Source organism: Entelurus aequoreus, linkage group LG21 (assembly GCF_033978785.1).
Source record: "Entelurus aequoreus isolate RoL-2023_Sb linkage group LG21, RoL_Eaeq_v1.1, whole genome shotgun sequence".
Taxonomy (NCBI): Eukaryota; Metazoa; Chordata; class Actinopteri; order Syngnathiformes; family Syngnathidae; genus Entelurus; species Entelurus aequoreus.
In genome coordinates, this window is record NC_084751.1 from 23,024,412 (window position 1) to 23,048,824 (window position 24,413).

At 40.2% G+C, this 24,413-nt stretch overlaps 2 protein-coding genes and 2 non-coding genes across 4 annotated transcripts in view; all 4 read right to left on the minus strand.

The window, feature by feature from the left end:
* Positions 1 to 17,703, minus strand: part of pdcl (phosducin-like) — a 47,156-nt gene extending 29,453 nt beyond the window's left edge. Inside the window, exons 1-3 of the mRNA XM_062031395.1 lie at positions 17,549 to 17,703; positions 17,387 to 17,470; positions 6,964 to 7,080 (exon numbers count right to left, since the gene is read on the minus strand). Coding sequence (XP_061887379.1) covers positions 6,964 to 7,080; positions 17,387 to 17,470; positions 17,549 to 17,555 — 208 coding nt within the window. The 5' untranslated portion in view covers positions 17,556 to 17,703. The remainder of the gene's footprint in view (positions 1 to 6,963; positions 7,081 to 17,386; positions 17,471 to 17,548) is intronic.
* Positions 17,704 to 18,708: 1,005 nt separating this feature from the next.
* Positions 18,709 to 22,413, minus strand: rpl37 (ribosomal protein L37). The gene is made up of 4 exons (XM_062031981.1): positions 22,324 to 22,413; positions 21,539 to 21,674; positions 19,674 to 19,758; positions 18,709 to 18,823 (listed from the first exon to the last, which is right to left on the minus strand). The coding sequence occupies exons 1-4, from the start codon at positions 22,324 to 22,326 to the stop codon at positions 18,754 to 18,756; spliced, it is 294 nt and encodes a 97-aa protein (XP_061887965.1). The 5' UTR covers positions 22,327 to 22,413; the 3' UTR covers positions 18,709 to 18,753.
* Positions 18,965 to 19,048, minus strand: LOC133639127 (small nucleolar RNA SNORD72). The gene has a single exon (XR_009823741.1). It is a non-coding gene; the product is annotated as a small nucleolar RNA SNORD72 (small nucleolar RNA).
* On the minus strand, positions 21,747 to 21,824 carry LOC133639128 (small nucleolar RNA SNORD72). Its single transcript, XR_009823742.1, has one exon. It is a non-coding gene; the product is annotated as a small nucleolar RNA SNORD72 (small nucleolar RNA).
* Positions 22,414 to 24,413: the final 2,000 nt, after the last annotated feature.

Consider the following 24,413-nt stretch of genomic DNA (forward strand, 5'->3'; position numbering starts at 1 on the left):
ATTATTCAGGGACCAAATGCACGTAGGAGGTGATTCTTATGTGTATGTTACATTTAATACAGACTAGTGAATGAAAATGAGTGCTTATAACCCTTTTTGTGCGGTTTTTGGAGTATGATACAATACACATGTAGTCTACATTTAATAAAGAGCATGGACAATATGGGACAAAAAGATATATATATTTTTTAATTGACAAATTTTCCCTGCTCTATAAAATCGACCTCACAACAAAATGTCTGGGCAACTATGTGCAAGAACAGGTCAAACAAACCTCAATATTTTGTAAAGTAGACTTAGATTTCCTTTTTATTGTCATTCAAATTTGAACTTTACAGTACAGATAAGAACGAAATTTCGTTGCATTAGCTCATGGTAGTGCAGGACAAAAAAATCAATAAGGTGCAGGTATAAATAAATAGATTACTGTACAGATAAATATATTGCTGTCATGTCTGTTGATCATGTTTTTGTTTTGGCCATGTGTTGTTTGTTTTTTGGACTCTTTTTAGTTCCTGGTTGCACTTCCTGGTTTGTTTGTTTCCATAGCAACTCATTAGTTTTCACCTGGTTCACATTGTCCTGTCACGCACCTGTTTCACGTTTTGAGTCACGCACCTGTTTTCACTGATCATGTCACTATTTAAATCTGTCATTTTCTGTTGGTCTTTCTGGCGACATCACATTCACACTCCTGCCACTCTGTTCACGCTCATGATACATGCTGCTCTTTTTCATGCTTTTTCCTCATGCCAAGTAAGTTTTGTTTAATAGTTTTTGTGACCTTGTGCAAGTCTTTTGTTTTGTATAGCCAAGTTTTCTACCTCCACTGTGAGCGCCTTTTGTTTATTCCTTTTTTATTGTTAAAATAAACATGTATTTAAATTCACGTCTTGCACGCGCCAATTTTCCGTTGCCTTCTGGGAGAACAAACCACGCCAGGGACCCAGTCCTGACAGTATGTCGCCAGCAGAAAAATTGTCACGCACAAGAATTGGACGTTTTTGACGAGGCTTCTTGGGCGGTCCTGCGCGCGATGGAGGAGGAAACTCTGCGCTACTCCTCCGTGGAGTACAGAGACTCCATTTGGTCCGAGGACTTCGCTGCGTCACAGCAGTCCCGGAAGCGCCGCTCCCGACGAAGGACGTCAGGGAGGGCTTCCGCAAGCCGAGAGGACACGTCACTCCCGCAAGCTCCTCTCCCTCCGGGCGGAAGCAAGCAGCAGGCAGCCCAGCTTCGCCCTGATGACTTCACAGACCAGGATTTTTTTTTCAAGACTTTTTCTTTTGATCACTCCCCTCCAGCAAAAGACTCTAAACCCATAAACATGACACAACACTATCAGAACATGCTTTTGGACATTAAACCAAGTCAATCCAAGCCACCCAAATTCCATGCCCCGCCCCCCAGGACTCAAGTCACACCCAAGTCACAAAATGTTTCTCTCTCTCCCAATCAATCCCAAGTGGGGAAGAATAAAATACTTTTTGGACAATTAAAAGGGGAGGATTCTTCCCCCCTCCTGACCTCTCTCCACCCACCCCAAAAGACGGTTCCGGAGCGCGTCTGGGATCCGCTCCTTGAGGGGGGGGGGCTAGGGCTGGGAACTGTTCAGGTGGGGCAGTTCTTCGGTCTGCCAAGCCACAGCCTCCGGTTCGGCCACCACCACCGGTCTTTCCACGCTGCCAAGCTCCAGTTGCTGCACCACGGCTGGCACCCGTCGCAGCACTAGCTCCACCACGCCGAGCTCCGGTACCAGCTCCACGACGCCAAGTGCCGCCAGTCGCAGCTCCACGACGCCAAGTGCCGCCAGTCGCAGCTCCACGACGCCAAGTGCCGCCAGTCGCAGCTTCACGACGCCAAGTGCCGCCAGTCGCAGCTTCACGACGCCAAGTGCCGCCAGTCGCAGCTTCACGACGCCAAGTGCCGCCAGTCGCAGCTCCACGACGCCAAGTGCCGCCAGTCGCAGCTCCACGACGCGACCCCTCAAGCCAAGACCAAGATCCCCCAAGTCCAAGCCAAGACCAAGATCCCCCAAGTCCAAGCCAAGACCAAGATCCCCCAAGTCCAAGCCAAGAGCAAGACCCCCCAAGTCCAAGCCAAGACCAAGACCCCCCACGCCAAGACCAAGTCCAAGACCCCCCACGCCAAGACCAAGTCCAAGACCAACCATGCCAAGACCAAGTCCAAGACCAACCATGCCAAGACCAAGTCCAAGACCAACCATGCCAAGTCCAAGACCAAGACCAACCATGCCAAGACCAACCATGGCCACGCCAAGCTTCGCCGCCCGACAATCCACACCAAGCATCGCCACCTGCTTCATCTGCAGTTTCCACGTCTGCCACGATGACAACGCATCCACCTCCTAGTCAGCCACGGATGTGGCCATTCCATGGGCGTCCGCCACGCCAGGTTCGCCGACCTCCTCGTCGGCCACGAATGTGGCCATTCCCAGGTCGTCCACCTCGTCTGGTACAGCGGCGCTCTACGCGTCGCCGGCATCTAACTCTGCCCCGGTGGATTCGGGGACACCTGGTCTGGCGACCCACCGCCACGTCCCCCTCCCGCCCTCCCATGACTCTTGATCCTGCCTTGTTTTATTTGTTTTTGGACATCTGGGATCTGTCCTTAAGGGAGGGGCTCTGTCATGTCTGTTGATCATGTTTTGGTTTTGGCCATGTGTTGTTTGTTTTTTGGACTCTTTTTAGTTCCTGGTTGCACTTCCTGGTTTGTTTGTTTCCATAGCAACTCATTAGTTTTCACCTGGTTCACATTGTCCTGTCACGCACCTGTTTCACGTTTTGAGTCACGCACCTGTTTTCACTGATCATGTCACTATTTAAATCTGTCATTTTCTGTTGGTCTTTCTGGCGACATCACATTCACACTCCTGCCACTCTGTTCACGCTCATGATCCATGCTGCTCTTTTTCATGCTTTTTCCTCATGCCAAGTAAGTTTTGTTTAATAGTTTTTGTGACCTTGTGCAAGTCTTTTGTTTTGTATAGCCAAGTTTTCTACCTCCACTGTGAGCGCCTTTTGTTTATTCCTTTTTTATTGTTAAAATAAACATGTATTTAAATTCACGTCTTGCACGCGCCAATTTTCCGTTGCCTTCTGGGAGAACAAACCACGCCATTGACCCAGTCCTGACAATTGCACTTTTGCATATGCATCCACGTTTATGGATGTATGTTATATTCTCTTTATATTCCAGCGAGTTAATCCATTTTTGGGGGGAATTGAGGGGATTATTATGATGCGTTCAAAGAGTCAAGAGTACACAGCTTATATACAATTTCACATGAAAAAAAATCTAATTATTTATCATGTTTTATCAATTATGACTTTTCTACCAAAATAAAAGAGAAATTACAGCAAATGTCCATGTATGTAGCATAGCTAAGTGGTGGAGGCTGGCCCAATATTTTTTTTTGCATTTTTTAAAATTACATGTGGTTTTGATCATGGTCATTAGGATTACACATTATTCGAAATAAACTATAACCCTTGTAGTGTTGTTTTTTGATTTGGAGAACAGTCAGTTCCTACATGTTCCCGATTCAGCAGTTGTGACCACGCAAATTTGCAGATTTTTGGTCCAATTTTTTCATTTTAACATGTTTTTTTCTTTTGTTTGTACATAAAACACATCTAACTCAAGTAAATTAGGGATGTTTCATAAATACATGATATTAAAGGCATACTGAAACCCACTACTACCGACCACGCAGTCAGATAGTTTATATATCAATGATGAAATCTTAACATTGCAACACATGCCAATACGGCCGGGTTAACTTATAAAGTGACATTTAAAACTTCCCGGGAAATATCCGGCTGAAACGTCGCGGTATGATGACGTATGCGCGTGACGAAGTCAGAGTAACGGAAGTTATGGTACCCGTAGAATCCTATACAAAAAGCTCTGTTTTCATTTCATAATTCCACAGTATTCTGGACATCTTTTGCAATTTGTTTAATGAACAATGAAGGCTGCAAAGAAGACAGTTGTAGGTGGGATCGGTGTATTAGCAGCGGACTACAGCAACACAACCAGGAGGACTTTGTTGGAGCGCTAGCCGCGCTAGCCGCCGACCTCACCTTGACTTCCTACGTCTCCGGGCCGCCAAACGCATCGGGTGAAGTCCATCGTCCTTCTGCCGATCGCTGGAACGCAGGTGAGCACGGGTGTTGATGAGTAGATGAGGGCTGGCTGGCGTAGGTGGAGAGCTAATGTTTTTAGCATAGCTCTGTGAGGTCCCGTTGCTAAGTTGCTAAGTTAGCTTCAATGGCGTCGTTAGCACAGCATTGTTAACCTTCGCCAGCCTGGAAAGCATTAACCGTGTATTTACATGTCCACGGTTTAATAGTATTGTTGATTTTCTATCTATCCTTCCAGTCAGGGGTTTATTTTTTTGTTTCTATATGCAGTTAAAGCACGATGCTATCACGTTAGCTCGTAGCTAAAGCATTTCGCCGATGTATTGTCGTGGAGATAAAAGGCACTGAATGTCCATTTCGCGTTCTCGACTCTCATTTTCAAGAGGATATAGTATCCGAGGTGGTTTAAAATACAAATCCGTGATCCACAATAAAAAAGGAGAGTGTGGAATCCAATGAGCCAGCTTGTCCCGAAGTTACGGTCAGAGTGAAAAAAGATACGTCCATCACTGTCTCTCAAGTCCTTCACTGTAACGTTCCTCATCTACGAATCTTTCATCCTCGCTCAAATTAATGGGGTAATCATCACTTTCTCGGTCCGAATCTCTCTCGCTCCATTGTAAACAATGGGGAATTGTGAGGAATACTAGCTCCTGTGACGTCACGCTACTTCCGGTACAGGCAAGGCTTTTTTTTTATCAGCGAGCAAAAGTTGCGAACTTTATCGTCGATTTTCTCTACTAAATCCTTTCAGCAAAAATATGGCAATATCGCGAAATGATCAAGTATGACACATAGAATGTATCTGCTATTCCCGTTTAAATTTAAAAAAATCATTTCAGTAGGCCTTTAAAGCCTAAAATGTCATGTACATTTCATGTACAACGTTAATGACGTCAGTGCAAGATGACGGCGCCCTGTCTTTGTTGCTGCAGCAGCACGAGCATCTAAAAGTAAACTTTCCAAAAACATTCGGCCACAAAACTTGCCACAAAGTGAACATAGTAAAGTTCATACATACATTCATAGTTCATATATACATATGCATTAATATGCTACATTTACTCTATTACTTTAAAGGGGAACTGCACTTTTTTTTTTTTTGCGTATCACTCACAATCATTATGAAAGACATGATGACGGAAGGATTTTTAAAAAAAAAAGCATTTTAAATATTAAATAAATGCGATCAAAAGTTTGCGTGCAATGGAGCCAATGGGAGCCACTCAATTCTGCCTATAGAGCCCCTAAAAACATCCAAACACCTCCATGAAGGTTTTATATACATGATGTAAGTATAAACATATAATGTAGTAACAGGCAAATGTATAATAACATTTAATATTTATGTATTTTATGTACTTTAATTTTACAATTATAGCATTTTTTTTTCATCACTGATTTCTGCTCACTGCAGATTTGAGAGCCAACAACCATAATAAAACATTACTTACTGTACAATGTCTGCTGTCATTAGGATGCCCACTGCTAACATGTTCATATTAGGGCTGCAACTAACAACTAATTTGATAATCGATTAATCTGTCGATTATTACTTCGATTGATCGATTAATAATCGGATAGAAGAGACAAACTACATTTCTATCCTTTCCAGTATTTTATTGGAAAAAAAACAGCATACTGGCACCATACTTATTTTGATTATTGTTTCTCAGCTGTTTGTAAATGTTAAAGTTTATAAATAAAGATTTATAAACAAATAAAAATAATAATACAAATAAATTTAAAAAAGTAGCCTCTGCGCATGCGCATAGCATAGATCCAACGAATCGATGACTACATTAATCGCCAACTATTTTTATAATCGATTTTAATCGATTTAATCGATTAGTTGTTGCAGCCCTAGTTCATATATTCCCATTAAGATGAGAAATGTCATATTGAGGGGCTAATTGTGTCATTCTCGCCAGTTCACCCAACATGTCGGATTATATCCTCAGCCATGGTGAGAGGCATGATTTATGATCTAGAATACATTTACAGGGAGCAAGGAAGCGAGAAAGCAGCAGACCACTCGATGATGTAAACATAGGGACACACGGAAGTTATCACGTCGCCGCTATAAATAGTTTGTCTGCGTTAGCGCGTATAATATCAATATCACTAATACTTGGTTAATATCAAAGTCACGAAATGTAAAATGAGTATTGTTGGCGTTCCAAGTAACCAAGTAGGTTTGACTGTCACTAATTGTGTTAATTTGGCTTAATGGGGCAGTTCTAAGTGAGCCCCATGAAATCTGCCTAACGACAAGTGGTGGAAATTAATAATCTACATATCATTCTTTTAAAAGTACAGTCATTTTCCTGGTATGTAGCCGACTTAATGTTAGTGGTAATGGCTTACCAATTGTATACAAACGCCCCAATTACAATCATTATGTTTAACAATACTCGATTTTTCATAGTTACGTTGGCATTTCTAGTGAGCAACCCTCAAACTGGCAGCAACAGTTTGCCAGTAAACTTTCTTTTTTGGGATAAAAACAAAACACTTTCAATAAACTGAGTAATTGGCATGCCGTGTGAGACTTTTCTGCTTCAGTGGTTAATCGTTAATAACCAATGTGATTGCATAACAAGACTTTGTGAGGCTTCCTTGTTCCAGTGAAGCTGAGCGGTAGAGGCGGAGGGTCTAGACCATTAAGACAACGGTTTTATTCTCTCATTTAACAGGCACTCTCTCCCCTGCTAGCACAGAATATTTCAAATTCCTCGCTAGTCTACAGCGGATATGAATGAATGTCATAAGGGTGGGCTGGGATGAACGGACTCACGGATGGTGCAGTTCTCCCCATAGTAACCTGTGCGGGTGCAGTCACACTCGTACTGGTCCTCGCCGTATCGCACACACACTCCCCAGTGTTGGCAGGGGAAGTAACAGCACGGGTTCACTGCAGGGGGAGAAAGAGGCGAAGAAGACTCTAGATATAACCCAGCAGGCACAAGACATTGAGACAACGTTGATTATACATACATGTCCTTTAAAGCTGACTCTGAAACAACGTTGCAAAATAGTTGTATTTGTAAATTGAGACAACGACGGTGTCCAACGCTAGATCCGCGTTGTTGCTTGGGAAATGACCACATTTCAAAGGTCAAATCAACGTCACAATCTGACGTTGAATAAACGTTGTCAAAAAGCATGTTGTTTCCACGTTGCATTTGTGTCGTAGAATGTTGGTTGGGAAATGACCACATTTCAACGGAACTCAACATTGATTACACTGCAAAAACTGAAATATAAGTAAGATTAAATATCTCAAATAAGGGTGATGTTTGCTTATTTTCTGTCTGATAAGATAATTCTTCTCACTAAGCAGACTTGATGTTAGAGTGTTTTACTTGTTTTAAGGGTTTTGGTCCTAAATGATCTCAGTAAGATATTACAGCTTGTAACTGAGATTTTATGACCTATATTGAGTAAAACATGCTTGAAACTAGAATATCAACTGATGCAAAGCTGTGTCATCAACACTCACAAGTATAAAACTACTTTTTTTAAAGTAATAATTTCTTACTTCAAGCATGAAAAAAAAATCATGATGCCAAGCGCATATTATTATGTCAAGATAATGGCACTAGCATTTACTTAATTTAAGAATATTTTTCAACATATTGAGTAAAAAGGTCTCTTTTTTTTTTCTACCAAGAAAAGTGCACTTGTTATTAGTGAGAATATACTTATTTTAAGGTATTTTTGGGTTCATTGAGGTTAGCTAATTTTACTTGTTTTGGAAAGTCTTGACAAGCGGAATTTTCTTGTTGTATTGGCAGATAATTTTGCTTAGTTCAAGTAAAATACCCCTAATTATTTTTTTTTCTTGTTTTTGAACACTGACTTTTTGCAGTGTGAACGTCGTCAAAAAGCATGTTGTTTCAACGTTATGTCTGAGTTCTGCTCAACGTCAAGCTCTCAACGTTGTTTTAACGTCTTGGGACTGCTGGGAAGCAACTTCTTACATAAGAGGACATTTTACAGCTGCTGCAACATCTGGTTTATTGTATACTGTATGATTTAAAAAAAAGAATGAAAGGCAATGAAAGGCTGTCACTGCAATAGTCATTAAGCAACCATTGGGACCATATAGTGGAAATACACAATGAAGTGTCATATGAAATGCAATTCCTTTGTAGGAACCGGATGGAAAATCAATTGCCCTCTCAAGTTTCTCGACCTTCTTCATTTTGGGTACAGTTAAGCCCCTAATTAGTCATACCGCGACCAAATATAAGTTATAATTGTGTATCATTTTATCTACATCACAGGTGTCAAACTCAAGGTCCAGGGGCCGAATCTGGCCTACCATATCATTCTAATGTGGCCCCCTACATCATTTTACTGTGGACCACCCCACATAATTTTAAGGTGGAGCGCTATATAATTTTAATGTGGCATGCCACATAATTCTAACGTGGCATTTTATGTGGTGTACCCCATCATTTAATGTGGTCCACCACATCATTTTATCGTGGCATGCCACAAAGTTCTAATGTGGCATTTTTTGTCGTCCACTAAATCCTTTAATGTGGCCCATTACCGTTACGTTTACCATGAATTGATTAACGTGGATCCCGACTTAAACAAGTTGAAAAACGTATTCGGGTGTTACCATTTAGTGGTCAATTGTACGGAATATGTACTGTACTGTGCAATTTACTAATAAAAGTTTCAATCAATCAATCAATCAATCAATCAATCAAAGCCCTCCACATCATTTTAAGTGGCTTGCTAAGTCATTTACGTGGCCTACCACGTCTTTTTAATTTGGCATGCCAAATCATTTTACGTGGCACACAACATCATAAAAAGGCCGTTTCTCGCTAAATGTATTTGTTCTTTTAATTTTTACAGAAAAATGTTGCACATGCAATTGCATATGTTCAACAGCGGTGTTTCTTGATCACTGTTGGGGCGCGAGCAGTATAAAATAGTTTTGTTTTTGTTTAGTTTTTTTTACATTGGGTGGCACCAAATGAGTCAGAGCTTTTCTCCCTTTCATTCACACACACACCAGTGACGCAGAGTGACGTGGCTGGAAAAAGTACGCCCTCTATTTCCACAGGTTTTTCTTGGGAGGGGGGGGGGCAATGACAAAAAAAACCCAGAGCTTTTTTACCCCTTCTTTCACATACGACAGTGACCCTGAGTGATACAGCTGGGAAAATACAAAATAATTTAAAAAATATGATCACCCCTCCTTTTTTTGAGGGGGGGACGACATAAAAATACATAATTAATCTGCGGTCCCCTCCAAGGTTTCTCATTGTCATCCCATTGGGTTTTTTCTTGCCCTGATGTGGGATCTGAGCCGAGGATGTCGTTGTGGCTTGTGCAGCCCTTTGAGACACTGGTGATTTAGGGTCATATAAGTGAACTTTGATTGACTAATTGATTGATTGATTGATAGTACAACAATAAACTACAATAATAATTATAACTGAACAATAGTATAGAGCACAGGTGTTAAACTCAAGGACCACGGGCCAGATCTGGCCTGCCATGTCATTGTGTGTGACTCGCAAAAGCCTGAAAATATTATGCATCAAAATGCACTAATATTGACAGAAAAAAATACATGTACTGCATGCAATTGTACATATTTTAAACTTCAGTAGTATCCAATAATCCCACAAATATATTATCATACATTCCAAACGTCTTTTTTGAAATTAAAAATACTTAAATCTCTGCTTGTCTTATGATTTCAAAGCAAGTTATCCATCCAATTGTTTGCTGTAAAAACAACAACTGTAAATTTGACAGTAAAACACTGGCAGCTTGTTCGCCTATTTTTTCAATTTCTAATTTTAAAACCGTGGTACCCGTTTTTCCATTTACAGTAGTATGCTGTACAAAAATGTATACATTTTACAGTACTATTCTGGCGACTGAGTTGCCAGTTTTTGCTTTAAATTATAACGATTTTTGACGGTGTATGTAAAAAAATATAATAATCAAATGCAAAGGCAATTATGTAATATCATTAGGAAATTCCTTATACTTTAATATCCATATATATTCTGAGGGCGGCCTACTCAGTGGCCTAGTGGTTAGAGTGTCCGCCCTGAGATCGGAAAGTTGTGAGTTCAAACCCCGGCCGGGTCATACCAAAGACTATAAAAATGGTACCCATTACCTCCCTGCTTGGCACTCAGCATCAAGGGTTGGAATTGGGGGTTAAATCACCAAAAATGATTCCCGGGTGCGGCACCGCTGCTGCCCACTGCTCCCCTCACCTCCCAGGGGGTGATCAAGGGTGATGGGTCAAATGCAGAGGACAAATTTCACCACACCTAGTGTGTGTGTGTGACAATCATTGGTACTTTAACTTAACTTAACTTAAACTGCAATGTGGCCCTCAATGAAAACAAGTTTGACACCCCTGGTATGCAGTGATATATTATTTTGATTTATGTACTTTTTTTTGTATGACAAAGTAGATAATCGCACATTTTTCCTCCTCTTTTCGTGTGAAATAGCGATAAAAATTGTACTATGTAAAAGTCATACATAAAATATGTATTGTGTGTCACGTTTATCTTCACAGATACATTAACTCCCTTATAGTTTCGTCAGATACCCGTGGGCCAAAAACCACAGATGAGGGACGTGTGCTCTTGTCCAAACAGAGGAAGTGGACGTGTACGTGTTCTTTAACACGACCTGACATGTGAAGGAAAGCTTAAACGTTTTTGGGAAACCAAATCTTCCAAAGGATTCCCAATTCCCATCATCCTTGCACACAAATTAACTCCAGATTGGTTCATTGTGTAGAGAGAGTGAGGGAAAAAAATAAAAACCCTCCTAACTCCAAATGGAAGGAAACGCTGCCAGAGTGCGTACCAACGTGCTACAGCATGCCCTTCTTGGCTCATGCAGCACCCCTTTTTTGGCCCTGCTGCCATGCCAAAGACACTCAGAGTAGACCTCATCCTTCTGTTATGGAGAGAAAGTGTCATCTTACAGATGACTGTATCATCAGAAAAAGTACAACATGTGTAATCTCGTTAAGAAGATAAAGTTGGAATGGGATGAGAAGGAGGTGAAACTGTTTGTTCACATGTGTAAGAGCTGCTAACGTAATAAGGTGTGTTTTTGTGTGTCTAAAGGGTTGGGGGGTGTTGGAATGGTAAATGGTAAATGGGTTGTACTTGTGTAGCGCTTTTGTACCTTTTTAAGGAACTCAAAGCGCTTTGACACTACATTCACCCATTCACACACACATATTCACACACTGATGGCGCGAGCTGCCATGCACGGCGCTAACCTGGAATGTCATTCGGGCAGGAAAAGGCTGTTTTGCGACAAGAACAACTTGTTTCTCCTGAGACCAGATTTTAAACTAATTCCAATTAGTGTGAACCTTTATGAATTACATTTAAACAGAATTAATAATGGAACAGATAAAGTAAGACAAGATATTATCATGTCACACAAGACTTCAAAAAAGCTCTCTGCTTTTTAGTGACATTATTCCAAATGAGACATCGGAAGTTACTCGAAGTCAGCGGACTTGCGCTAAAATATGCATATTATCACTTGTCAAGTAAGGGTGGACTGTCCGTCCATCCATTTTCTTCCGCTTGTCCCGTTCGGGGTCGCGGGGGTGCTGGAGCCTATCTCAGCTGCATTCGGGCGGAAGGCGGGGTACACCCTGGACAAGTCGCCACCTCATCGCAGGGCCAACACAGATAGACAGACAACATTCACACTCACATTCACACACTAGAGCCAATTTAGTGTTGTCAATCAACCTATCCCCAGGTGCATGTTTTGTTTTATTTAAAACATTTTTTTTTTTTTTTTTTTTTTTTTACAATAGTTGGTTTTAGAGATGTCCGATAATATCGGACCCTCCCGATTCGGTGCACCTCCCGAAAATCTCCCGGGGCAACCATTCTCCCGAACTTCTCCAGGTTTCCACCCAGACAACAATATTGGGGGCGTGCCTTAAAGGCACTGCCTTTGCGTGCCGGCCCAATCACATACTATCTACAGTTTTTTACACACACAAGTGAATGCAAAGCATACTTGGTCAACAGCCATACAGGTCACACTGAGGGTGGCCGTATAAACAACTTTAACACTGTTACAAATATGCGCCACACTGTGAATCCACACCAAACAAGAATTACAAACACATTTCGGGAGAACATCCGCACCGTAACACAACATAAACACAACAGAACAAATACCCAGTACCCCTTGCAGCACTAACTCTTCCGGGATGCGACTATATATACACCCCCCTAACCCCCTAACCCCCACTTCAACCCCACCCCCCCAACCCCGCCCACCTCAACCTCCTCATGCTCTCTCAGGGAGAGCATGTCCCAAATTCCAAGCTGCTGTTTTGAGGCATGTTAAAAAAAAAAAAGCACTTTGTGACTTCAATAATAAATATGGCAGTGCCATGTTGGCATTTTTTTCCATAACTTGAGTTGATTTATTTTGGAAAACCTTGTTACATTGTTTAATGCATCCAGCGGGGCATCACAACAAAATTATGCATAATAATGTGTTAATTCCACAACTGTATATATCGGTATCGGTTGATATCGGAATCGGTAATTAAGAGTTGGACAATACCGGAATATCGGCAAAAAAGCCATTATCGGACATCTCTAGTTGGTTTCTATACGTGCGCGATAACTGTTACATCTGCCAATAATCATTCAAGTTGGAAACTAGAAGGGATTTATGGCTTTTTTTGTTTTTTAGCAGTTTTTAATCAAGGAAACAATCACTGGTAGCAGTTATAAGATATTAGGATGAGAATAATACAGTGGTTCTTAAAGGCCTACTGAAAGCCACTACTACCGACCACGCAGTCTGATAGTTTATATATCAATGATGAAATCTTAACATTATAACACATGCCAATACGGCCGGGTTAACTTATAAAGTGACATTTTAAATTTGCCGCTAAACTTCCGGTTCGAAACGCCTCTGAGGATGACGTATGCGCGTGACGTAGCCCGGGGAACACGGGTATGCCTTCCACATTGAAGCCAATACGAAAAAGCTGTTTTCATCTCATTCTGGGTGTATTCTGGACATCTGTGTTGGTGAATCTGTTGCAATCATGTTCATTGCATTATGGAGAAAGAAGCTGAGCAAGCAAAGAAGAGTTGTCGGTGCGAAATGGACGTATTTTTCGAACGTAGTCAGCCACAACAGTACACAGCCGGCGCTTCTTTGTTTACAGTCCCGAAAGATGCAGTCAAGATGGAAGAACTCAGATAACAGAGACTCTAACCAGGAGGACTTTTGACTTCGATACACAGACGCCTGTAGAGAACTGGGACAACACAGACTCTTACCAGGATTACTTTGATTTGGATGACAAAGACGCAGATGTGCTACTGTGAGTATGCAGCTTTGGCTTCTAAACATTTGATCGCTTGACCGTATGTGCGCAACTTTTTTTTGCGTATGTACGTAACTTTTTTTTAAATATATAAGCTTTATGAACCTTGGGTTAGGTGAACGGTCTTTTGGGCTGAGTGATTGTGTGTGTTGATCAGGTGTTTGAATTGTATTGGCGTGTTCTATGGAGCTAGGAGCTAGCATAGGAGCTAGGAGTTAGCATAACAAAGACGTAGGTGTTTTTATGCAGGATTAATTTGTGTCATATTAAATATAAGCCTGGTTGTGTTGTGGCTAATAGAGTAAATATATGTCTTGTGTTTATTTACTGTTTTAGTCATTCCCAGCTGAATACCAGGTACCGTGAGTATGCAGCCTTGGCTGCTAAACATTTGATAGCTTGACCGTACGTGCGCGTCACGTACGTAACTTTTTAAAAATATATGAGCTTTATGAACCTTGGGTTAGGTGAACGGTCTTTTGGGCTGAGTGATTGTGTGTGTTGATCAGGTGTTTGAATTGTATTGGCGTGTTCTATGGAGCTAGGAGCTAGCAGAGGAGCTAGCAAAACAAACACGTAGGTGTTTTTATGCAGGATTAATTTGTGGCATATTAAATATAAGCCTGGTTGTGTTGTGGCTAATAGAGTATATATATGTCTTGTGTTTATTTACTGTTGTAGTCATTCCCAGCTGAATATCAGGTCACCCCCGGCTCTCACAGCATCTTCCCTATCTGAATAGCTTCAACTCCCCACTAGTCCTTCACTTGCACTTTACTCATCCACAAATCTTTCATCCTCGCTCAAATTAATGGGGAAATTGTCGCTTTCTCGGTCCGAATCTCTCTCACTTCATGCGGCCATCATTGTAAACAATAGGGAACTTTGCATATATGTTCAACTGACTACGTCACGCTACTTCCGGTAGGGGCAAGCCTTTTTTTTATCAGATACCAAAAGTTGCAATCTTTATCGTCGTTGTTCTATACTAAATCCTTTCAGCAAAAATATGGCAATATCGCGAAATGATCAAGTATGACACATAGAATAGATCTGCTATCCCCGTTTAAATAAAAAAAATTCATTTCAGTAGGCCTTTAACCTTGTTGGAGGTACTGAACCCCACCAGTTTCATATGCGCATTCACCGAACCCGAACCGTAATCATAAAATGATGTTATTATATTAAAGAAATACTGATAAAGGTATATTTTACAAACAGAAAGTTACAGGAATGTACACATGATCCCATCTCATTGTGCTACATGTGAATGTTTTAGTGGGAACTAAATGCGATATCTGAAAGGGGTACACATTATTTCCAAAGCAGGACCCCCCACACAGACATATAATACTAGTACACAGCTCATGAAAAACAATATGTTATAGTCATTGTAAGTGGGCCAAAACACTTATATTAGAAAATAATCTCATGGAAATGACTGCTGTCATTTGATTACAATAATAAAACATTGAACTTGTTATTTAGTCAGGTTTGGGACAGGTGTGCTGCACGTCTGATGTTGCTCACATGTGCTCCACTGAATGCTGAAGGAGTTTTTGCGTTTGCTCACACTATGGAAAATTAGAGGGAACATTGTTTGGGGGTATCCATAATACGCCGACAGGGAGAAGTTTTTATTTACACGATGAGTCGGCCGTGTCTTGACCTCCGCGGCGGAGGCTCTGCCGAACCCCTGAGGCAGACTCACCGAACCCCTAGGGTTCGATCGAACCCAGGTTAAGAACCACTGGAATAATATGTAAACCAATATTACTCCGTGGAGGGAATTATTCAGAAATATTGACAATATATTTTTATTTCCATTGTAAACATTCCATAAGGTGATGCTAAATCTTCATGCTTTGATAATGACGTCACTATTTTTGAATTTTCCTTCACTTAAGAGATCTTTATAGCACAAAAGCATTTTAACAAGACAGAAAAAAAATACCCAAATAATAATAATATATACAGTTGTGGTCAAAAGTTTACATACACTTACTTGTAAAGAACATAATCTCATGGCTGTCTTGAGTTTCCAATAATTTCTACAACTCTTATTTTTTTTGTGATAGGGTGATTGGAGCACACACATGTTGGTCACAAAAAACATTCATGAAGTTTGGTTCTTTTATGAATTTATTATGGGTCTACTGAAAATGTGACCAAATCTGCTGGGTCAAAAGTATATATACAGCAATGTTAATATTTGGTTACATGTCCCTTGGCAAGTTTCACTGCAATAAGGCGCTTTTTGTAGCCATCCACAAGCTTCTGGTTGAATTTTTGACCACTCCTCTTGACAAAATTGGTGCAGTTCAGCTAAATTTGTTGGTTTTCTGACATGAACTTGTTTCTTCAGCATTGTCCAGACGTTTAAGTCCGTACTTTGGGAAGGCCATTCTAAAACCTTAATTCTAGCCTGATTTAGCCATTCCTTTACCACTTTTCACATGTGTTTGGGGTCATTGTCCTGTTGGAACACCCAACTGCGCCCAAGACCGAACCTCCGGGCTGATGATTTTAGGTTGTCCTGAAGAATTTGGAGGTAATCCTCCTTTGTCATTGTCCCATTTAAAGCAACAGTTCAATTGGCAGCAAAACAGGCCAACACACGTCAAAAGTGGTAAAGGAATGGCTAAACCAGGATAGAATTAAGGTTTTAGAATTGCCTTCCCAAAGTCCTGACTTAAACGTCTGGACAATGCTGAAGAAACAAGTCCATGTCAGAAAACCAACACATTTAGCTGAATTGCACCAATTTTGTCAAGAGGAGTGGTCAAAAATTCAACCAGAAGCTTGTGGATGGCTACCAAAAGCGCCTTATTGCAGTGAAACTTGCCAAGGGACATGTAACCAGATATCAACATTGCTGTATGTATACTTTTGACCCAGCAAATTTGGTCACCTTTTCAGTAGACCCATAATAAATTCATAAAAGAACCAAACTTCATGAATGTTTTTTGTGACCAACAAGTACAGTATGTGCTCCAATCACAAAAAAATAAGAGTTGTAGAAATTATTGGAAACTCAAGACAGCCATGACATTATGTTCTTTACAAGTGTATGTAAACTTTTGACCACGACTATATATGTATATGGTTGACCATGTTGCCTGTTTGTTTTAATCTGAAAAATGCCCCTTTTATTAATTGTATCATATTAAAAGCCTCCTGTGGTCAAGTGTATATGCTAAATTTAAACACTCAATGCTTCTGGTTTGTCAATGTATTTGTGATGTCCACATAAAAAAAAAAAAAAAAAAGTATATAAAAAGTTTAAATACAACTATAAAGAAACCGGATTGTAACTGCAAATCAGCTTTCACTTAAAAGATTGATTGGTTGATTCAACTTTTATTAGTAGATTGCACAGTACAGTACATATTCCGTACAATTGACTACTAAATGGTAACACCCAAATAAGTTTTTCAACTTGTTAAAGTCGAGGTCCATGTTAATCAATTCATGGTAAAGAGCCGGTCGTACGTATTTTTACACTTGTGGACCTTTTACAAATAGTATTGTTTTACATAAAATAAGAACTTGTGTAGCTATTTGCATGAGTTTGACCCGGGAACAGACTATTTCAGTTTTCATTATTTCCTACGAGGAACCAACAGTCAAGATGGATTGTGCCACTTTATGAACTTTAAAAAAACAAACATCAAAGAGACTGAAAAGTATTAGTTAAAATGTTGAGTCAGCACAAATGGGGCTTGATGTTCAAAGGAATGTTCAGCTGACACATTTCAAAGACTGTAAGCAAAACATACAACAAAGTGCAATTTGTTTCCCCGTGACCTGCTGACCTGGGGCTTACCTGTGCTGGAAGTCACCTCATCACCTCGGCATGCAGGCTCCCGCAGCAACAAGAGCAGAGCGCAGAAGGATCCTAGTAAAAAGGCTTCACCCAAGAGGAAAACAGGATCAATTTTAAAGCATAATGTGCAAAAAAAAAAAATACCAGTAAAAGTCTACTGACATCTCATTACAGCAGCTCAACGCAGGTTCATTCCAATGCAGGAAACAAGCTTAAAATCCACGCCGGTGATAGAATTGCCCGCGTTAGAAATTGGGAGTCAGCAACCAGTCGACAGGATGTTACCTCCGCTGTGTGAGAGAGCTGCAGCCCGCCCAGCGAGCTATCACCTGCGGCCACAGAGGGAGGAGAGGAGCGGGGGCAGGGGCCCGCCTTCTGGCACACAATATCGCCCCCTGCTGGTCATCTTTAAAGTCCCTACGGAGATTTAATATAATCACCCAAAGTAGTATGGTAATTAAAAAAAAAAGTGATGCAAATATTAAAGTGCAAATAAATGTTTTGTTAGCAGAAAGTAAAGTGACGACACTGCAATTATTGAGTTGTGAAGGTGGTTATCATCATCGGCAGTCACTCGTAGTCGAGTATGACTGTCCTCAGAATGGATGGGTTCCCATTCGGGAGGACGCCTGCGCGTGACGTCTTTTAGCGTGGGGAGACTGATGCGCCTGCAGCCACCACACGGTCCTTGGCAGAGAGGGGCCTTGATCCAGTGGCATGGATCCATGACTGGAGACCACCCTCTGTTGCAGCCGTCATCCGCCTTCAGTGCCGTTGTGACGTAACATGATACTCTCCAGACAATGGAGGGTGAGAAATGAGATCCAACTGTAAATTACTTGAACCCCAAACCAGTTTGTCAGATGAAAACCAAGAAACAAGCTTACAACTCGAAACAAGAACATAATGATATGGGATCAAACATGTCTGTTTTTTCTAACCATTAAGACCTGTATTTTAAGTCTTCCAGCTGAAACCATGAGAATGGTGCGTTTTGGCTTACACTGTCAAGAGGGGGGAGGGAGTCCAAATATTTAGACAATTTTGTTGAGGAGTAACTGAAGTTGAGGGGCAGCACGTTTTGAGCCAGTACCAAATGGTTCAGCTTGCGTAAACAAGCCAGCACATTGATTTGTAGAATGTTATTGAGCAGACTCCAGTCTAGCAGACAAAAAGTACATTACTGAAATCACTGTTTATTGTAGCATACGTGTGAAGCATCCAAAAGAGAACATAGGTTGCTTGACAATCTAGAACAGCAAATAGAAATCAAGTGCCTTTTTAACAAAATGTTACTTTGTGTGCATTGAGGAAACAACATCTGATGGTGTTTGTTCATCACATTTATTTAAACAAAAATGTGTCATTTAGGAGGAGCTGGAGGCGGCCACTGCAGCACGTCTGGGTTTGGGGGTGGTTCCTTCCCGGAAGCCATTTCTGGAGAATTAAGATGTGAAATATGTTAAATACACAACAACACAGAGGTTTTAAATCTTTTATTTATGATTCTGATAAACATTTAAGAGATAAATGCAAGACTGACATGTGGGGCATCATAAGCAACAACTTGTTCTGCTACACTTGCCTCAGATAAAAAGGATAATCACTCTGAAGTCAGTTGTTCAGACATTTGGTTTATAAGATCATCATCAATGGCAAGCAGTGCTCAAGTTGTTGCGACAAGAACTCATATATTATCAAGCTGAGCAGTATTTGGTTAACAACCTGTTTATAATTCTTCAAACAAATTTCGAAAAATACTCAGTGGCACAAATATTAAATTACTCAACTGCAGAGAGTATTGTGCACTTACGAAACATGCTGTTACATTACAAAACGTTTCACAGCTCCTCACTGCATAGAGCAGCACTTTCTAAACAACTTTACAAAAGTCACGTATACAAATTTACAAAAGTTGCTTCAGCTGTGAAAGCATTGTGCGATGGTGGCATCACCTAGTGGTCGACATGCTACTTTATTCCCTGAGCAGGAAACGGTTAAATTAATTTTGTTTAAGTGGATGATGCTCACAGTAGTTAATTGGTGTGCAGCATCTTTTGGAACACAAAGCAGTATGGACAGTTTACAGCAGTTGGTAATACCTTATAAATACACTACAAAAGTGGTGTCACCGAATAAACAAATTTAACGTTAAATGTTGACAGACGATTTTGCTTATTTAATCATTTGATATATTACGACATGAAACATGAAAAATCATTTTCTACAGAGGCCCTTTGTTTAAGCGTGGACCAAAGCAGTTTATCACTCATCCAGATGATCTTACCTGAATCGGCGATAGACAACCTTCAGGTGTCTAAGACGGCCAGTGCCAGTGGTGTTCCTCCTCTTGGCCTTAGCGCTCCAGTTGTCTATAAAACATTTAACACGTCATAATGGCTCAATGTCAGTGCATGCACTTATAAATAGGTCAATTGCTGTTTCTAATAATCAAAAGGTGTTTACATTGTTTTAATATTTGGGTATTTATTTACTCATTTGTTGGTGTTACCGTAACTTAGTATTTCTACATGCACGTTGGTTCTGGGCTATAATCGATAAATTCAAGTTCTGTGTCAGACGATTTAAAAGAATTAAAATAAAAAAATCAATGTTATGCCTCCTCTTGCTCCAACATACACTAAAGAAAAATATAAACGCAACAATTGAATATTAGTGTATTTGTTAAATGTATTATAGTTATTACATGCAAAGTGCAATGCTACATTTGTGTTTTCACAAGTAATTTATTCAAGACTAAAGTTTTAATTTTGAACTGTATTAATCTAATGTTGAGTTATTAATTGCATGCAATGTGCAATGCTACATTTTTGTTTACAGAAGTAATTCAGGCATGTAATGTGAACTTAATAGAAGACTGAAAATAGGCCAGAGGTTTGGGGGCTGCGGGGACAAGGGCATCAACCGATATAAACGGTAGAAATAATGAACAAAATGTCAGCTACTGTCTTGTTCTAAAACCCCAAAGAAAATGAAATGTAGAATTAGACAGGCTATACTGTAGCAAAAGTCATCATGGCAGTTCTTAAATGTGTATTTCACGTCGAGAGCAGTTTTGATTTGGGCTTACATGCTAATCTAAACAAGTAAAATTAATGTTTTGGGCATTGTTTTATGCAGACGCATACATTTGTCCAAATGTGGCCAAGTAGACGCATTGTAGGTTTCCTGGACGTCGTATACATCGATTAAAAAAAAAATCTAAGGAAGAGAATCCCTCTGCCATCTTCCACAATTTTTTTTAAATACATAAATCGCCCGCTTGAATATTCCCTCTTCTCTCCTTGTCATTTGGGATGCGCGTGTCTGTTGCGATTTCCCTTCTGGTTCGATGACCCGCCCTATCTGGACTCTGATTGGCTTGTCTGTAATGTTTTGCCCTAATCTTAACCAATCATGATGCATCATAGTAAACCAACCAACCAATCACAAACTTTTTTTTTTATATACGTAAACCAACCAACCACGGACTTTTTTTTATACGTAAACCAACCAATCATTATTAATGTGTCTCGTATAGTTTGTCCTCTGCCCGTGAAGTTGCTTCGCTACGTAGCTTTAAGTTTTACGTTCATAATTTATAATGGAAAACCATAGTTTTTACCACTGGATTATCAAAAACCGTGGTTGTTGGTAGGTATGGCAAAGAGACGGATCAAGATTTTAACACACACAGTTGGAAAAAAAGAAAAACGGAAAATATTTTTACAGAGATAAAAAAGACGGACTTGCGACTAAAGACGGTAAAATCCCATGCCTGGTAATTATTGTCTAGACAGAAGTATTGCCTTCTAAAAGCAAGCGCCAAATTAAGTTATTTGAAAATTTCATGAAAAGTAAAATGTATATCTGGTCTAAAACAATTTCGCTAAGATGCAGTGTATGCATTGTGATTTCAAAACACTAGTTTTTGATTAAATGAAAGTTAAGTGTTTTGAATTATTACTGTTCCTTTGTATTCACTGGTTTCTTTTAAAAAAAAATTGTGGAAAATCGGAGATCCTCAGGCATAATGCACGTGTCTATATGTGAAGACATATGTATATTTCTATATCAGTATTGTTTAGATTATTTGTATTTCTTACATTTCAAAAGTGCCCAAAATAAAACACTAGGACAATCCAAACTTACACTTTCTCTTGCGCTTCTGGGGGTATCCACACTTGCCACAGGAGGACTTCTGCAGATGGTAGGCTTTGGAACCACAACGACGGCACAAGGTGTGCGTCTTGTTCCGGCGCTTACCAAAAGATGATGTTCCCTTCGTCTGGCAAACGTAAAATGCATACCATCAGAAGCCATCGGTAACAAAATATCTCTTACTCAAAAGCACTGCTAGGTCTTGTCTCAGTTATCTAGATATGCTGGAATCATATTTTATCATTGGTTCGGACATTGAGAACATCACTGACAAGACGTATGGTGCAAACAGTCACTTCAAAACTGACGTATCTTTTTAGTTTTAGCAACGTTTTTTATCTTACACTTGGGCCACATGTCGGTAATACTGCTAGCATCTGCACATTGAAACTACTGCACTTCCAAGACGCGGATAGCTAACGGCGCTAGCCACCACTTAGCTTAATTCTCAAATAACTATTTGAATTAAAGCTACTGCACAGTGGCGAGATGTTAGAGAGCCCAATAAACATTTATTGTATAAAGTTACCACAAGACACTAATTCAATAAAAAGTGGTGGTATCGAAGGGTCTCTTAATATTGAAAAGGACCCACTAGCCGGTTAGCTACTACAGAATACACACTAAACACGTCTAATATGTGCTTATTTTCAAACAATACGAGAACAAACCAGTGGTTGGGTTTCGCTATCTGTAAAATATGTACAATTTGTAGTCGATGGGTGTCACATTTGTATGATGTCCAAAGATTTCAACAGAACGATATTACTGCTTACCATTCTCACCCACTGGCCGAGGGAAAAGAGGCCGGAAGAGGCGTCTGGCTGCGTTACATTAAATTACATTCGGGCTACTTCCTGTGTAACACCGAAAAGGGACCCCTTTGCGTATAGCGTTATTACAAATACCATGAAAAAAATAATGTTTAAAATTCCTGTATTTACTCTGGCGTGTGCATGCATTTCCACACTTGTGACTTTTCTGATAGCACGTTTCTGACGTATAGCTAACACAATGTTATTAAAATACAGGAAAATTATGAAATTAACTACAGAGCTTTGCAAGTGTCAAGTAGGTGTAATGTATTTATTAGCGGACACCTTTATTTGTAACAATGCATTTTTCATAATAATATTATATTTTTGTGACTATTTGAGCTGTTGATTCACCCAGCAAGTGAAACCAGTGTCTATCATAGATATCGATCTTGAAAACAAGATTTAAATAAATTACAGTGCTTCTGAAAAGTATTCACAGTGCTTCACTTTTCTACATTTTGTTATGTTACAGCCTTATTCCAAAATGGATTACATTAAATGTTTCGGCATTACACGCGATAACCCATAATGACAATGTGAAAGTGTTTTTTTTTTTTAATATAGACATTTTTTTAAATGTACAAAAAAAAAAAATCTTTAAGGCCATTTGATCAATACTTTATTGATGCATCTTTGGAAGCAATTACAGCCTGAAGTCTTTTTGAATATGATGCCACAAGCTTGGCACACCTCTCTTTGGGCAGATTGTCCAGAATAGGGCAGCAAGGCTGGTTCTGGGTAGTTCACTAAGAACCATCCATCCATCCATCCATCCATTTTCTACCGCTTATTTCCCTTCGGGGTCGCGGGGGACGCTGGAGCCTATCTCAGCTACAATCGGGCGGAAGGCGGGGTACACCCTGGACAAGTCGCCACCTCATCGCAGCACTAAGAACCAATGTTAACCAAATGCATGCTTCTCTTTCCTGGTGAAAAGTGCAGAACAGGTTGTCAGCTAATACTCTAATATTGTTCAAATCAGTAACCGGTAGTAAAACTCCTGCTTTTCTCATGGCCCAAATAGTTCACAGTAGCACTATACATAATCATAATATAATACCAGGGCGTCTAGTGAGTGGCATTGTACTCCCTCGTCCCAGGAAGAATTCTTTTTGGAAATCTTTTATTTATAGATCTGTATCGCTCTGGAATAACCTGCCTCGAATTCTCACCGGCATTGAAAGTAAACAGGTTTTTAAAAGGAAAGTAATATTTTATCTGAGTCTTTAAATTAGTTTGCTTGTTGATGATTTTGTTTGGTTTTGTATTGTGTTGTTATATTTATATGGTAATTATTATTCTGTGACTGTAAATTGTTTGCATGTTTTCTTATTGATGCTTTTATTTTTTTCTGTATTGTGTAGTTATAATTATATGCTTTTACTTGTAATTGTATTGAGTTTGTGGACCACAGGAAGACTAGTGGGTTGTTGTGGCAACCAGCTAATGGGGATCCTTAATAAAAATCAAAATTCAAATCAAATCTTTGGGCAGTTTCGCCCATTCCTCTTTGCAGCACCTCTCAAGCTCCATCAGGTTGGATGGGAAGCGTCAGTGCAGGGCCATTTTCAGATCTCTCAGAGATTCAAGTCTGGGCTCTGGCTATATGTGCCAATCAAGAACATTTACAGAGTTGTCCTGAAACCATTCCTTTGATATCTTAGCTGTGTGCTTGGGGTTGTTGTCCTGCGTCTGAGTTTAAGAGTGCTCTGGAGCAGATTTTCATCCAGGATGTCTCTGTGCATAGCTGCATTGATCTTTTCCTCTATTTTGACTAGTCTCTTTGTTTCTGCCCCTCAAACACATCCCCACAGCATGATGCTGCCACCCCCATGCTTCACTGGTATTGTCCTGGTAATGAGCGGTGCCTGGTCTCCTCCAAACATGACGCCTGCCATTCACGCTAAATAGTTCAATATTCGTCTGGTCAGACCAGAGAATTTTGTTTCTCATGGTCTGAGAGTTTTGAGGTTCATTTTGGCAAACTTTTTACTAAGACATTATTTCCATCTGGCCACTCTACTATACAGGCCTGACTGGTGAATTGA

Coding starts and splice junctions, on each gene's coding strand:
- rpl37 (XM_062031981.1), bottom strand. Junction 19,759..21,538: donor CCAGAAGCGCAAGAGAAAGT/GTAAGTTTGGAT, acceptor AATGTTTTATAG/ACAACTGGAGCGCTAAGGCC. Junction 18,824..19,673: donor GTTGTCTATCGCCGATTCAG/GTAAGATCATCT, acceptor TTAATTCTCCAG/AAATGGCTTCCGGGAAGGAA.